General features: G+C 32.4%; 1 protein-coding gene across 1 annotated transcript in view; it reads left to right on the top strand.

Annotated features, from left to right (window-relative positions):
- LOC129965777 (uncharacterized) overlaps positions 1 to 16,473 on the top strand; it is a 72,160-nt gene that overhangs the window by 19,465 nt on the left and 36,222 nt on the right. The window contains exons 2-3 of the mRNA XM_056079957.1: positions 5,875 to 6,069; positions 13,915 to 14,115. Of these exons, the coding sequence (XP_055935932.1) occupies positions 5,875 to 6,069; positions 13,915 to 14,115 (396 nt within the window). The remainder of the gene's footprint in view (positions 1 to 5,874; positions 6,070 to 13,914; positions 14,116 to 16,473) is intronic.

Raw genomic sequence — 16,473 nt, forward strand, 5'->3', positions numbered from 1 at the left:
TTGAGACTGGAGGGCCTAAGGTTTGACACCCGATTCCATTTAAGATCTGACGTGTATGTGAAATTGGTGCATTTTAAATCTGACGCCAGGGGCTAAACATCCTCCCTCTAGCTTAACGCGGAAATTTGAAAAGGAGGTACCAGCTCAGGTATTGTCCTCGTCGTCTGACTAAATTTCAAATTACGAGATCCGTCCTAAAATTGTCTTAATGTTGATTTTAAATTGGGTATTAACATAAAACTAAACTCAAGACAAAAGTATTTTGAGATGACCAACAAACATATAGATAAGAAGTGTTTTTGATCTCACAAACCTTCTAACTTTTACCACGATTAAGTTAAGTATTAAATAATTTCAAAAAACTACATTGAGTGGTATTAGAACCGATCATTTAAAAAGGGTCAAGTAAAATTGCGCAGTATACGGTTTTGGTAACCTTCTGCTGATAATTATATAGGTTCTGGCGTCATCCTCATCATTTGGCTATCTCTCGGAATTATGAGTTCTGTCCAAAAAATAATCCGTCTGCTGCCCTACTTATAAATGGGAGAGTCAATTTTTTGTTCATCTAATTTCACAATGAAGATCTATATATTAAGTTAAAAGATTAAAAACTGGATATTATTAATTTTATGAATGAAATATTTAATTATATTAAATCTAAACCAATAGAAATGGTCTCCCCTAAATTTTCTCGCACACTCTCTAATAAAGGTTATCCCAGACAATGCCTTGAATGGCACTGGAATATAATAATTATGAGATATTAGCATTTGGCGCGAATTTAGCATTTTCGCTGAATTTATTGAGCGATTCTTGGCGAATTTTTGGCGATTAATTCCTGGCATGGAGTTTAAAGTACCCAAAAAAACGAATTTGGGTTTCAGACTCTCTCTTCTCTACCGATTAAAGCAAACATTTTATACAAGTCTACAATTATAGCCACAAAATCATATGCCAAATTTCATATATTTAAGACATTGCGTTTTTGAGTTAGTGCTTTTACATGTTTCTGAAAGTACAGATCGACGGATGTTCAATACGTTATTGTATTGCGTTCAAAATTTGATAAATGTCTACACTATAGATGTTAAATTCTATGCACCAAATTTTAGCTATCTAGTTCTCTTCGTATTGAACTTATCTTGTTAACATATATTCGGACAGCCAGACAGGCAGACTTTCTCTGATTTTGCTCACAATTTGCAAATTTGTTGTTAAGGCTATATATCTTTCTAGCTCCCTCTGTCTGAAAAAAATGTTGAAATGTCTGTCTGAAAATGTCTTTTTTTAACTCAGGGACATCTAAAACATGTAGATTTGTCAACATCTCGTTCGAATTTTTTGACGATTACAACATTTCTCTACACTGCATATACGAGAAAGTAAAAAATGAATTAAAATGAAGATGTAATGAAATTGAGACTGCCTTGAATGGACGATGTTTTGAACATATTACAATTCAAGACAACTTTACCATATCTTTCAAGATGCATGCCCCCCCCCCAAAAAAAAACGGATTTTCGGGCTAGCAAAAAAAAATTATACGTCATTTAGTCCCCACCCCCACCCCCGATTGATAAATCAGTTCTGTGAATTCCTTTGTCTGACTGATCAACGCATTCTATAAATAAAGTGTAAATATCCAGATTTAAATGATATTTATAGTTCGAAATACTATTTGCTTTGGTCTGATACCACAAAACATTACAACAATTTTAATTAAGCATATTTAACGAAATTGAGACTAACTGGATGGACCATATTTTGGACAAACTAGAACGCAGGCAGGGTTTACCATTTATTTCAAGATAATTTGATACAAAAACAGATTTTTGTAAAAGAGGGAAAAAAGTTTTAGACTTGATCTAATTTTTTTCGCTTGATAAATAAGTTCTGTGTATTTCTTTATCTTGCTGTTTAACGTATGCTGTAAATAATTCAGATTCAGTATAAATATTCAGATTTAAATAATCTCTATAATTCCAAAGACTATTTTCCTTGATCTGGTGCCACAAAACCGTACATCAATTATAAATATGCATCTGTAATGAAACTGAGACAACCCTGTATGGATGATATATTTTAGACATAAAAGAGCTCAAGATGGTTTTACCATTTATTTCAGGATGTTTTGACAAGAAAACGAATTTTTGCACAAAGAAAAAAAACTCCTTTTTTTTAGTTTTTTTACTCTTGATAAATCAAATCTATGAACTCCTTTGTATGGCAAATCAACGTATGCTGTCAATAAAGTGTAAATATCCAGATTTAAATAATCTTAATAATTCGAACGACTATTTTCTTTGTCCTGATGCCACAAAGCAATATATTAATTCTAAATAAGCATAACGAAAATGAGATTTCCTTGGATGGACGATATTTTTAACATACTGGAGCTCAAGACGGTTTTACCAATTATGTCAAAATATTTTGATCCGGATTTTCACACCAGAAAAAAACCCTTGAGTTTCAGACGTTATCTAGTTTTTTTCGCTAGATCAGCGCATTTTGTAAATAAAATGCAAATATCCAGATTTGAATAATTTTTTATGATCCGAAATACTGCGATTCTTTGGTTTCATCCCACAAAGCAATGCGTCACTTCTAATTTGCGCATCTTGAGTTGGCGTGTCTGTTCCACATATTAGACACTAATCTTTATCAATGTGAAACAAAACTCTTCTCCAAACAGACATCGAGGATAAGCCGAACCCGAGGAGTGATTATCAGAAAAGCACCCTTCCATGATAGGAACAAGGAAGGGAGTTCGTTCATTGTCGATGGTTTCACTTCCAAGTTTAACCTCGTTTCCAAGGATAAAGATAATCGTATAATTATTGTGGTCCCGCTTCCGATACGCTCCGAGTCCAGAAGGGAATTGCGTCTGGGCTTCACGCTCGAGTGCGTCTTCTTGGTGATAAATTGTCGCAAGCTTTCCTTGCCCAACGTGTTTACTTCCAATAATAGAGTTGTTATTTTATGAGCTTTCTGTGAATATCGGATATAAAAATTCGTGTGGTGAAAAATTCGGTGAAAATAATGTTTTGTTAAGCTTCTGGTAGCTTAAACACATCCATAATGTATGAAAAATAAAGTAGAAAAAAAAATGATCTGACAAAAGACATGAAGGAATGCTGTAAAGGAGCATTTAAAAATTGCGCCATTTTTCTTGCCTATCTTATTACTTAACTGTATTATATTACAAAATATTATGTCACAGTATTAGCAGCAGTTAGGTCAAATTATATTACGGTCTTAGCAATCTGTCATAAAAATATCATGTTCTTAGCAGTAATAATCATTACATATGCCAGCGACGAAGCTTGTTTTTTATTGGCATCGGACTACCTTTTATTTTTAAGCCTTTATTTTCCAATTTTTACATCCATTTAAGGTCTCTTAAGCTTTATCTTTCTTTTCTGAAAAAGAGTTTCTTTAGTTTACGTGCAAAATTGCTTTTAATTCCGTGAATGCCCAAAAATGTACAAAATAAGAATTGCAAGGAAATATCTTATTCAAATATTATTTGTTTGATTGATTTAGAAGTGTATCCCTAAATATTAATTGGAAAATTAAAATTAAAATCTCCGTTTAATTGTTTTACACTTTTAGCCTGTATATATCCAGGCAATACGTGATGTATTTCCCCAATATTAAGAATTCTTAACGTATGCCTAGGTACAAGATAAACTTAATGGTGTTAGAAACAGGGACGGATACAGACTAGCATTTTTAAGGGAGCGAGAACCATGCTCAAGAATATATTCTTATGTAAATTTTCTGGTGGGTTTTGGGTCAATAAAAGGCACTAAATCAGCGGGAACAACGCGTTTGTTACTAAACTGTGCCGTTATACGCCGCATAACTTCATTTTAAATGTAAAATTAGAGCAGACATTTTCAAACTGTAGTTAATTAATTTCATATGAAACAAAAAACAGTATTAATGCAAGGAAGTATTTGTAAATTGAGGGTTATATATATATATATATATATATATATATATATATATATATATATAGAGAGAGAGAGAGAGAGAGAGAGAGAGAGAGAGAGAGTATATTACAATTTCTTTGAAAATATATAGCATATAATACTATTTTATAGACATGCCATTTTGATTCGATTGTATAGAATTTATTTTATCATGACTTTATACGAGAGCCCCCGACGGTGATTTGACTGTTCATCAATAAAGTTCTTCCATTTTTTTCATTTTTTTTTTTTTTTTTTTTTTTTTGAAAAACAGATTGGATATGTAAAGCCAAAAGCAGATAGATTACAAAATCGAATCAATTTATTTCATTCTTTTACCTTACCGTTTTCAATCAAAGTGTTCATTTTTTTTATCAAAAATTCATGTATTTATATCAAATATTTTATCAAAGGATCTTTCGGGGGGGAGGTCATATGACCTCTTTGCACTTTCTTGTATTCGCCTCTGTTTAGAACTAACTCTTGAGCTAAAAACTGAAAACGACTTATTTGCATTATTAAGTATTCCGTTGCCATTTGTTTTAAATGAATGTAATAAATCAAAGTCAGTTTGAAAATTATCTGTCCTGTTATTTTCTGTTAGTCGCTTTTAGCACCAGCCAGTTTAGCAGGATAATTGATTGTGAAAAATGTCAAGTCAATCTTTTATACGTAGCTTAGTCTTATTGGCTTCCTTAACAAAGTATTTGCAAATTTTAAATTTTGATAAACATGTAAATCTATCTATTTTTCCAGCCTTATGTAGCTATGTTCATTGTGTTATGTACCTCTTTTATTTACTGTGATTTCATTCAAAATTTAAGTTATATAATTGATAGTAGTCTATATTGATATATAATTTTGATAATAGTCTCCATAATAAAACAATTAATTTAATAAAATTTTTGTTGAGTCAAAGCGTGTTCACAAAAAGCGTTAATATAAAGGATAGAATCATTTGGAATTGAAGCTTTATACATAGTAGATACCACGTACTTCATCATTTACATTATGTTTCAGAGGATTGTTCAATGAAAGTTTCTTTGATTTATTTCTTTGATTTATTAAAAAAAATCTATTACAATAAGAAAGAAAATTCTAAGCTAAATAATATATTTTTATACCTTCAATTTTATTAGAGGAAAAATCAAAAATATTTAAAAATGAACGAAATTTTAAATATATATATATATATATATATATATATATATATATATATATATATATATATATATATATATATATATATATATATATATATATATATTATTACTTGCTTTTGAAGATAAACCTTAATTGTAATGGGCATAGAATTTTTTTTAAAAGCAGAAATATTACTAAAAGCTTGGTTTAAATAGAAACTCTTCTTCAAATATGAAAAAGTAAGCCGAGTCTTCACATCTTAATCAGCAAGAATGAAAAAAATAAAATAAAATACTAGTAGCAACAATGAATGTCATTTGAGTTTCATTTCAAAATGTCGTAAGATAACCTTAAAAGCATCTTTAAAAATGAATTAGAAGTAGACAAAATATTTACGATAACTAAATTAGCATCGTCGAAAAGATAATATCTTTAATTACAAGAAAGTGTAAAAATTACTCTTACTCCTGTAATTTTTTTCAAAACTTATGGTAAAAAAAAATTATGCTTTATTTTCAAAAAATTAAAATCCTCATTAAAATTTTTAGAAAAATTGCTCTGAGATGCGCCTTCTTACCATCTAAAATTTATTTGTTGTTTAATATTTAACTTTCTCTATTGCTATATTGTGCCTACAAGAGACATAAATACAATTGCCAAAGAGAGTCTTTTTTTTTTTTTTTTTCGTTATCGTTTTTTGTTGAAGAAATTGTGCTTTATTCCGCCTGCTCATTCGCTTCCTGTCTCTTTGCAGCGGTGACAGCCCTAGAATGCGACCCCTCCAGGTACATTTGTTCCGGCAAGTGTCCACCCCTTCCAGAAGGGTTGGATCCCCCCACCTCGGAAGCCATCTGCTCCAAAGACCCTGACACGGACACCTGCATCTGCTGGATCAGCAACCCATCTAGTCAACTCAACTCGCTGTTCCAATGTGAAGCCAGAATCAACGGTGAGCAACTCACGAAATTGCGGAATACTAATTTGCTTCCTGCTTTTATTGACATCTTTCCGCTTCTTTTTTTTTTTTTTTTTCAAGCATTCATTTTAACCTTGATTTGACGGTTCCGGCGGTCAAGTACTTAACAAATAACAGAGATGGATTGTCATTTCGTTGCTGAAGAGTTAGAATAATTGGTTGTAATCTATGTTGTGGCCAAGAACTCTTTGAGATGACTACGATGCCACAAAGAGAAGTTAAATAGTATCAATGTAAAAAGAAATTAAACCAATGGTGGAACAACAGATATATAAAAAAAAGTGAAATAAAACTATAATCTAATTCTGTTTCAATGAAACTTTAAAAACACAAAAAATTAAGTATAGGGTGTTTTCATTGATTATTTTAAAACGATGTTTGATAATTGATTGTTTAGGGTATTGTACAAAAGAACTGAAAGTTGATTATATCGCACCAAATGGATATGAAAGAAATATCAGTGAAAATGGAAAGAAAAACAATGGTAGAAAAACAAATCTAAAAAATTATTCAACAAAATAAACTTTTAATCCAAATCTATGAATATAAATTTTAACAAACAAGAAGGTGAACTTGAGGAGGAAATTGAAAGCGCTGTGAAAAATTGCAAAAGCTTGATCTTAAAATGTTAGCATTCTAGCAGCATATGGTGAACTAGTTGAGGATTTCCAACTAGATTCTCGCTTAGGGCTCCTAAGTTGCGAAGTTAGAGGGCACGAGCAGGTCGATTAATAATCATTATTAAACTACTTTTCAAATCAGTGAATTTGTGAAAAATTCCATGTATTTTAAAATATTGGTAGAACAATGTTTGTTTACCTCAAATTATCAAAATTTTTAATTAAATAAAGTATAATTAATTATTTTTGTAATATATTAGAACTTTAAATATTCTTTAATTATAACATTATATTGATATTAATATTATATCTCACTGTATAAATCCTGAAAAATTATAAATTTCAATATTATATTTATTTGAATTTTATTTTTTTATTATCTATTATAATAATAAAATATTTTATTTTAAGTAAAGAAAGAATTACGTCATAGTCAGGTTGTCTTCAAGATATTGTTTACCTTTCTCACTGTCCATGATATATCCATATTAAAAAATAAATTTAAAAAAACATAGAAATTTTCTCCAAGTTTTTCAAATAAAAACAATGAAATAAGATAAATCATTGATATAATTAAAGTTAAAAATATGATAAAGTTTGAAACTAAATTGATCAATTATTAAAACAGAAACTTCATAGTATTCACTGACCCCAAAATCTCGAAATCCCTCACAGGGGAAAGACGTGTATGACAGATACATTAAAGTTGGTTCTATGAAGTACTCGTTGAAATTTAGTAAATCTAGACTAAATAATCAATTAGACAGAAACAATTCGTTATTGAACTAAAATTTTTAAATGGCCTTTTCTTACATTTTGAAATTACAAGCGTGACCTGTGAGATTTTAAATGTATTCAAATTCGATATACAATTTAGAAACTAGTGACCTATAATAACTTTCTCGCCCTGAAACGTTACCAATGGTTTAAAAAGTACAAACAGCATCTGGAACGTGATTTTGTTATTTTTTTTTCCTTTATCAGAATTGGTTTAACAAAATTTGATCGAATCGTGCTTAGGTTTTACTTCCTTGGTGCCATTTTGATTAACTTCAAATGTACAGGGGTTGTCCAAAATAATAGAAACCCATGCAAGAAGAAGTAATTTATACATGATGTGAGTGCACCTTTGTCTGTTAAAATCGCTTGAATCCTCCTTGAAATTGACATATATATTTCTGCATGATCGTAAGTGGGATGCTATACCATTCCTCATGCGATAACTGCTCTAATTCCCTGGGAGACGCAGGAAGACAGGCTCACTCTTTCTTCCAAAATAGACCTCAGGGGCTCTATGATGTTCAAGTCTGGTGATTATGCAGGCCATGGAAGGTGTGTAACTGAGTCCTCATGTTCCCGATACCATGATTGAACAGTTCCACTGTAGTGAAGCGGGAAATTATTATCTTGATAAATGCAGTTTCCAGATGGAAACAATTTCAGGAAACAACGTAGAATGCAGTTGGTATGACCAAAGAGTGACCTAAGTATTGCTAGTGATCTGTCCGTGTAAGGTGAAAAAGGAACCTACTCCAGGCTACGAGATGAGACTTCAAACCATTACGGAACCACCCCCATGCTTCAGTGTAGGAGAGAGGCAGTCTGGGTTGCAGGCTTAAGCAGGAGTTCGCCATACGTAAACCCGTCCCGCGGTGGGGAATAGAGAGAAACTGGATGCATCGGAAAACACATGTTTCCATTGATCTGCAGTCCAGGTTTTGTGGTCCTCGCACCACTGCTTCCAATTTATATCTGAGCACAAGCGGTTTTGAAATCGCGGCTCTGCCTCAAATAGTTTGTTCAGACAATTCTCTTCAAACTGCATGGGTCGACACTGGGTTTTTTAGATGTTCATTCAGCTTAGTAGTCACTTTTATTGCCGTGGTTTTCCTTCTGGTGGTCACAATCCTCCTTGATGTACGCCTATCTCTCGCTGTGAATTTAGATTTTCTTCCATAGTCCATTCCAGCAGATGTTGTTTTCACATGATCGTTGTACCCTATCATGACCTTCGACGTGGTGTCCATTGATACTCCCAACAGCTGTGCCACTGCGGTTGTCGACGCACCAACCATACAGGTTCCTACTTCTGCTCTCTTTGGAACTCTGACAAGTCTCTCATTTTAGCTTCATCCGAAAAGAAATTAAGCAGGCTATGATGTACAAAACACTCGCACACATTCTTGAGATTGTAAGCAACGATGTAGTACAAAAAAACTGGTAGTTAAGTATTTATTTTACTCCTATACTATCACATGCGAAAGTCATTGTATTCAGTGATGCTTTTTCATTATTTTGGACAAGTCCTATATATGTACTCTCCTTTTCCTTCTCCTCCCTCTTCCCCTCATTGAGGCGTTGTTTGAAACGACCATTATATGAAATTAATAAATGTAAATTACAAAACATATGTAAATAGTTGCATAGATATTCCATGAATTTCAGTGATATTCATACAATTATGAAATATAGCCCTTTGGATTCGACTGTTTATTGCTTCATAAGATTCTTGCAGATATATTTCAAATCATTCATTTCTTCATTTTTTTCTGCTTTAGAAAAATCTATTACTTAAAAAAACATTGATCGGGAGACCTCGACAAAAGATCATTTCTCTGAGATGATAACCGAGTTGTTTTCTTTGCTATAAAATCAGTCTATTCTCGCCTGCGATGAAAGATCATTTTGTTTTCACGATAGCTAAATTCCGATAAAAAAAATTAATTTGTTTGATAATTGGTTGAAATGTAGAAAACTGGAATGTTTTTTTATGCGTTACCGATGAAAGCATACTCTTTGATATCGGCTAGTCTCTCTTTTTTATATACATCTGAGACTTTTTTGAAAATTTTATTTCAGAATTTTCCTAGTAATCCATATCTGACTTCTTGATGACTGCCTCGTATGCCTTGGAGATTGTTTCAGACGCCCTTTTCTAAAGTGTGCAATAAGTTGTTTAAAAAAATCAGATTTTTGATGCACGTAAATTTTAGTGTAATAAATTTAATATACATTTAATCAAATGAATGGATGAATCGATAATAAAGTTTTTGAAATGAAAAATAGCTCATTATCAACGAAAATTCGAACGAATAAAATTTTTTAACTGCAATATCAGGAAAAAGAGTGAACATTCAACTGTAAAATTCCATCGTGACTAACATTAAAAAAGTGAAGTATTTGCCTTATTAATAACTTTATTAAATGTGTGTGCGCTCATGTATGTGTGAGTGTGCTCTTGCGTTTTTAATAATCTTTCTAAAGAGTGTCCCAAAATGAATGCAAGATTCGAATTTCCATTATTCGTGCAGTAAAGTGTTGGCAACCCTATTAAAAAAAACGTTTGACTCCTGATAATTTAGGGTTAGTAAAAATGGAGCGTTACACGATAGAACAAGTTGTTTTCCTTTTTGAACAATATTTCAAGAATAATGAAAGTTTGGTAGTCACAGATGGAAAATTTTGAGAATTGGCCCCCTATATCGCATTATTTAACACCATTGAATTTCTTTTTATGGAGTTATTTGAAGTCAAATGTCTATGCCAACAAGCCCACAAGCATGTGTACGTTGAAGGAGGAAATACAAAGCTATATCAACGAAATGCAGCCACGTTTATGCAAAATAGTCATGGAAAATTTCGGCAAAAAATTACGTGCGTGCCAGCAATACGTGGAAACAATTTGTCCTATGTGTTATTCTAAACATAAACCTATCCCGTGTACTTAACGATTCAATAAAAATATAAAGGAAAAAAAAAAGGCATGTTTATAATTTAATTCAAATCTTACGTTAACACGTTGCTCTATCGTGTAACGCTCTATTTTTACTAACCCTAAACTGTCAAATGGTTTTTTTAAAATAGGATTGGGAATATTTTACTGCACGAATGATGACAAATTCAAATCTTGCGTTAATTTTGGGACACTACTTAGAAGGATTAATATATATTTTTTTAAACTTCTTGTTAGCCATTCATAGTTTCCCATTAATATTTCATTAAGTATCATCAAGGCATATTCTTCTCTTTAGGCATTTAGCATAAAAATAATAATGGATCTTCTTCATAAACAATAATAATTAGGCAAATTCCTTCCAAGAATAATATTTATTGCTATGATTCTAATGTAATGAAGTCATTCCTCTTATCTCAAGATAAAATGAACTTATCTTGATTTTTCAACTGGTGGAAATTCTTTTAATTATTTTTGTAGATCAGGATGGCAACAAGCAAACAACCTTGTTTCACAACAATAAGATGAATTCTGAAATATTTGTTACAATGTTTGGTATTTTATAATGTTAGGAAAATTTTGTGGTTTCTCTTTTCTGTCTCCAGATAAATCCCAGGGACACCAATTTTTTGGAAGCGATAAATTAATTTAAAACTTATCATCGAAATTCAGCAGTAGTAAAAATTTACTGTAGAAGTCATTTATAAAAGAATGCAGGAATGAAATGTGAATAACGCGGGTGGGAGAAGCTTCTAATTTAGAATAGTTCATAAAACTGAATTACTTTATTAGAATAATTTCATGCTTCTTTTTTTAGCATCTTTACGATGTGCAGCATTTCTCCGTTGCCCTACTTTTGAGACGTCAGTTTTATTACTTTCTAGGGAACAATTGTATTCAAAGACACGTGTAAATAAAGGGACGTGGATTTTTCTTCACCTTTGTACAGTTTGGTTTTAATTTTTATTTTGGATGCTCACAGATTCAAATATTTTAAATACTATCAGTGTTATGTTCACTGACAGCATTTTGAATATTTGTTCAAAGTAATGAAAAAGAAGAAGGATAGTCTGATTTTCATATTTTCAGAATACTATCCGCCTTTGATTATCATATGATTAATTGTCATAGTGGTTACGGTTAATTAAATCTTTATATTATCTACTGACCCCTTTCATAAAACATTATAAACTTAAAATTGCGATAAAAATCCAAACCATGCTCCTATAATAGCCTTACACGAATTCTGTTTATTGTATAGTTGAATATTCTTAATGGAATTAAGTCCCATGAAATCATATTGCTGTGAAAAATGTAATGTCCAAATATTCTGTCTGCTAATTGCTCTTTGTTTAATGCGGTGCTGAAATTTATTTAGTTCTATGATTATCAAGTAAACAACATAGGTAATAGAAGTATAATATTTGATAGAAAAAAAATGAAAATGAAATTTTTTCCAATAATGTGTTGTGAAAAATTATACATATTTTTTCATTTTTAAAACACAGCAAAATATTCAATATAACCAATATAAAAATTCAATAACACAAATATAAAAACATTCAATTACACATATAGTATATTTCTATAAAAAATAATTATAGAAATTTATTGCATCGTAGATACCTGTCAAGTTTTGAGCTAAATCCAATGAGAGTAATTGACCGTCTGTCGGTCTGCATTTTCAGAAGCAAATATACGCGATAATCCAAAAATGCAATTCCAAATCTAAAACCAATTAATTCCAAAACCAATTAAAAATGGTTTAATTTTAAGTTTTTCACACTGCTTTTTTTACCGTTTACATAAAACATTAACAAGTCATGACAAATGATAAGGTTTTATATAACAGTTTATAAACAAGGTTTTAATTCATACCATACGTTTGGCGCAGCATAATCAAGAATGGTTTTTGCGCCACAAAACTCCACTAAATCTAAATCCAAAAACGCAATGACTTAAATATATCGAATTTAGTAGGTTATTTTATGAAAGTTTGGCGCCAATTATGTGTTTTAATCGATTGGGAAAAACTCATCTAAAATAGATTTTCAGATGTTGTTCACCGGAGTTTAAAGTGCCATTCAAATTGTCCTTTGGCTTGACAAGTTTATTAGAGAGTATGCGAGAAAGTTTTGGGGTGACTACTTTCGCTGATTTCAAATTTTAAAATATTCCCGAAAATTCCTAGGGGGGAAAAAAGGCCGAAAAATTATAAATCCTAATTTTAATTTCTTCCTGCATTAATTATTCATTAATTTCATTATTTTAATTTAATTCTTATTCTTAACAAGCACACGCCACCTTGCCTATTTCCTGATCCCATGGTATTAAATGAATAATAATAAATGAATAAAAAATAGAAAATAAAATAAATAAGGAATGCTACTTTTTAGCACACTAATAAAAGTGTATTTACGCAATAAGTTTTTTATCAAAATTTGGGTCTGTGATTTAAAAAAATCTTTCGAGAACAGATAGTGTTACGCGAATTTTCCCGCTGTGGTAAAGGGCTGACTTCTCTGAAAAACGTTAAACATTCGCAATTTCTAATTTCCTCAACATATTACACGGGGCAAAAAATGTGACGATTTTTCCTTCAAAAATCCCACGAATCCAAACCATGCCTTAAACTCCTGACCAGTCAAGTGAATGTTTAAATATCAATGACCAACTTATCATCACCTTATTTGGGTTCACGTCATTCTCTTTTATCGGTTTATCACATTACAGAGATACGAACAGAAGGACTTGGGTCACGTTTTTATCGAGTAACAGACCACGAGACCCATTCAACGATCTTAGCCAGTGGGTAAAGAAGAGGAGCGGATTTAAGATTGCGTGTTAAATGAATGGAAGAAACGAGTGTACCGTATCTGTTCAGTGGACCCCTGTAGGTAGGTATGATGAGGCGTTGATTATTTCCCCAAGAGTTTTTAGGCGTTGTCTGGTTATACAAGAGGAACTCAGCAATAAAATGATCGGATGTGGTTGATGATTCACAGTAGGGAGGATTGTAAGGAGATTATCTTCTAACCCTAATGGTGGCTGAATATCGACGTCTAAAGCGGTGTTCCTATGACCTGTCCAGACGGCAGACAAGGCACATGTTCCCCCCTCGACCCCTCTTGTGGTTTTCTGGGGTGCTTTGATGTTTGTCCAGTTTACCGACAATTTGTCGGTAAACTAGACAGGCATCAAAGCACCCCAGAAAACCGCAAAAGGGGTTGAAAGGGGAACGTGTGGTCCGTCTGAAGATTCTCCGGTCGTAGGAACACCGCTTAAAGCAGCGTCTCATCGGGACAACTATCTGCCATTTTTAGTTTTACTAGTTCTTATTACATCTATTTACAGAAATTTAACAGCCATTGTTAGTTCTACTAGTTGTATTTAAACAATTATTATTGATCTGCTTAAAATAAACAGTAATTGTTAGTTCTAATGTTATGCCTTTTCCCTTGATAGGCTCGGTGTCTAAAATCACCTGCATTCCTCCCAACCACTGCTTCAGGCCGGACCCTAATCCCGTATGCATGATCGTCCTGCACTGCCAGTGCCTCCTCCACGAGCCCAGGCACCAGAAGTCCCACGCCTGGTCGAGGGTCAAGGCCGTCGTCCACACCATGAGGAAGCATGACCCCAAGAGCAGGGATGGTCATTCAGTAGGTAAACGGAAAAAGCATACGAATCGGCTTTTATTCTTCAACCATTAAACACAGTTCCGTTTTTTTTTTTTTTTGTTTTTTTTTTTTTTCCAAATAAGTGCTTTTTGTTCTTGCGAAGTGTTTTTTTTAAATACTTCATAATTTAAAAAAAGGTACAGAGTTAATCGGCGTTCACGTGATATGCGTCAAATACGTCTCATCAAATCAGTTCTGGAATTCACACATATTATGTGCGAATATGTGATATGTTTTTACAACATAAACAAACATTAAACTGACATGCGCAGTTATGTTTGTTACATGTTTTTGATGTCGTCACACAATATCCATTTCAGATTCAATAATATCTGTTAGTATGGTTCAAAAATGTATCGTTTGCTAGAATAAAATTGATAGAATTCATGGAATTAAAAAATAGCGACATTTTTTCAGATTCAAAGAAGTCCCGAAATGTGAAAATGCATCAAAATCTTGAGATGCAGATTTTTAACGGTTGCAATAATTTATTTTTGCATGATGCGTACATAAGAAACGAAAAAAAAAAAAAAAAAGAAAAAAAAACGCAGTTCTGTGAATCAGACATTAAAAAAAAAATGAATTCAACCAGTATACCATAAAATAATTACTAAAAAAATTGTTTAGCCTTTTCCCTGTTTTGATTTTGAAATTCTTACCATTTATGAATTAAAATGAAATTTAAGGAATGGTAGAGATTATAATATACCTTCGTGTTAGTATAAAAACTTAAATCTTTATTAAGCTTATAAAGACAAAGTATCATATTCATTTTATTCAAATCCTAACAAAAGATTTGGCAAAAAAAAAAAAAAAAAAAAAAGACACAACTGGAATTGGTAAAGGCAATTATTTTCTGTAATCAACCCAGCATTTGAATATAATTTCAATAATGTTATTATTTTTAGTTAGCTTTAGCTCTTATTGTTTGTTAATATTTATTCTTTATTTTTCGGAATGAAACTGATATAAAATCAATAAAAATGAGATGTCGAAGACATATTTAGTGTGTCATATTATGGAACGCATCGTTGCAAAGTAAATGACATTCATTGTTACGTTGGCAAGCGACTATGATTTCATAACAACTGACTCCATATCTTCTTGTTGACTAAACTGCATACTGTTATTAAATGGTACAGTGCCTCATGCTCCTAAACTCAATCAGTTAATCCATTTGCTATGCGAACATGCCAACTGTTTTTGTTGTTGTTGTTTCGTTTTTCTAGAAGAGGAAAACCTCCTGACATGTGGCTGGACATGGATTTGCGAATTTCTTTTTGTTTTATATGTCTTCAAAAAAGACAGAAAACTGTACCTGATATAAAGAAAAGTGCCTATGGCATGCTGTTCCTCGTCCTAAAACAAAGAGTACCCAAAGAGAAGTGGATTTTCCTTTTAATTTATACGTCTTCAAGAAAGAAAGAAATTCACAATGAGACGCTCGTTGTACCTGGTTAGGAAAAATGGGCATGACATGACGTTTCTCAGTCCTCGAGAAAGATGCAACAGAGAGCAACCCGGCACGCATAATGCAACCAAAGGGGAGATGGATTGGTTGTTAATTTATTCGTTTTCATGAAAGACACAAAAATGTGATGGGACACTCACCCTTACCTATTATAAGGAAATATGGACATGCCGCGACGTTTTCCATCTCCCAAAAAGATACAGCGAAGAGCGTCCCGGCATGTTCGCCATTTCCAAGGGAAAGAAACAAGAACCTGACTGGACGCTCTTCGTGCCTAATATAAGGAAATATGGACATGCCGTAACATACTCTATTTTGAAGGACGTGTAAAGAGCGTCTCAGCTCGCTTGGAGCAATGAATGCGCTCCAAAATACTCATTAAACTCTGCGTGATATCTGCGTACAGCCGAGTTTTTAATCAATGACTCATATTCAGATTTCATTAAAGAAGATTTCTTAAGATACCGGAAGATATTACGTCATGGTGTAAAACTTGACTAACTATAAGAATGATGACTAAACATTTTTCTCACTGGCATGAAATATAAACGTTTCTTTTTTTTTCTTTAAATCTATTTACACTTTAAAAAACCGCCTTTTGAACAAATCTGCATCGGAATGCTTAGTAGTTCAATGACTCGTTCCATTAACAATTAACGAGTCATTCCGAGAACAGGAGGTTCTTAAATATGACACAGGAAACGTTCTGTTTAAACTGCTGCTATCTGTGAGAAAGGACGGATCTGCGAAATCATTCGAGGATACTTAAATTAGGTCTCTGCTGATCCGATGGTGATTATTTTTTTCCCCGATACATTTCCGTTGCGGTTTTTCAGCTTAAATCAAAACTTTATCCCCATTTGATTATGGACC

This window comes from Argiope bruennichi, chromosome 1 (genome assembly GCF_947563725.1).
Source record: "Argiope bruennichi chromosome 1, qqArgBrue1.1, whole genome shotgun sequence".
Lineage (NCBI taxonomy): Eukaryota > Metazoa > Arthropoda > Arachnida > Araneae > Araneidae > Argiope > Argiope bruennichi.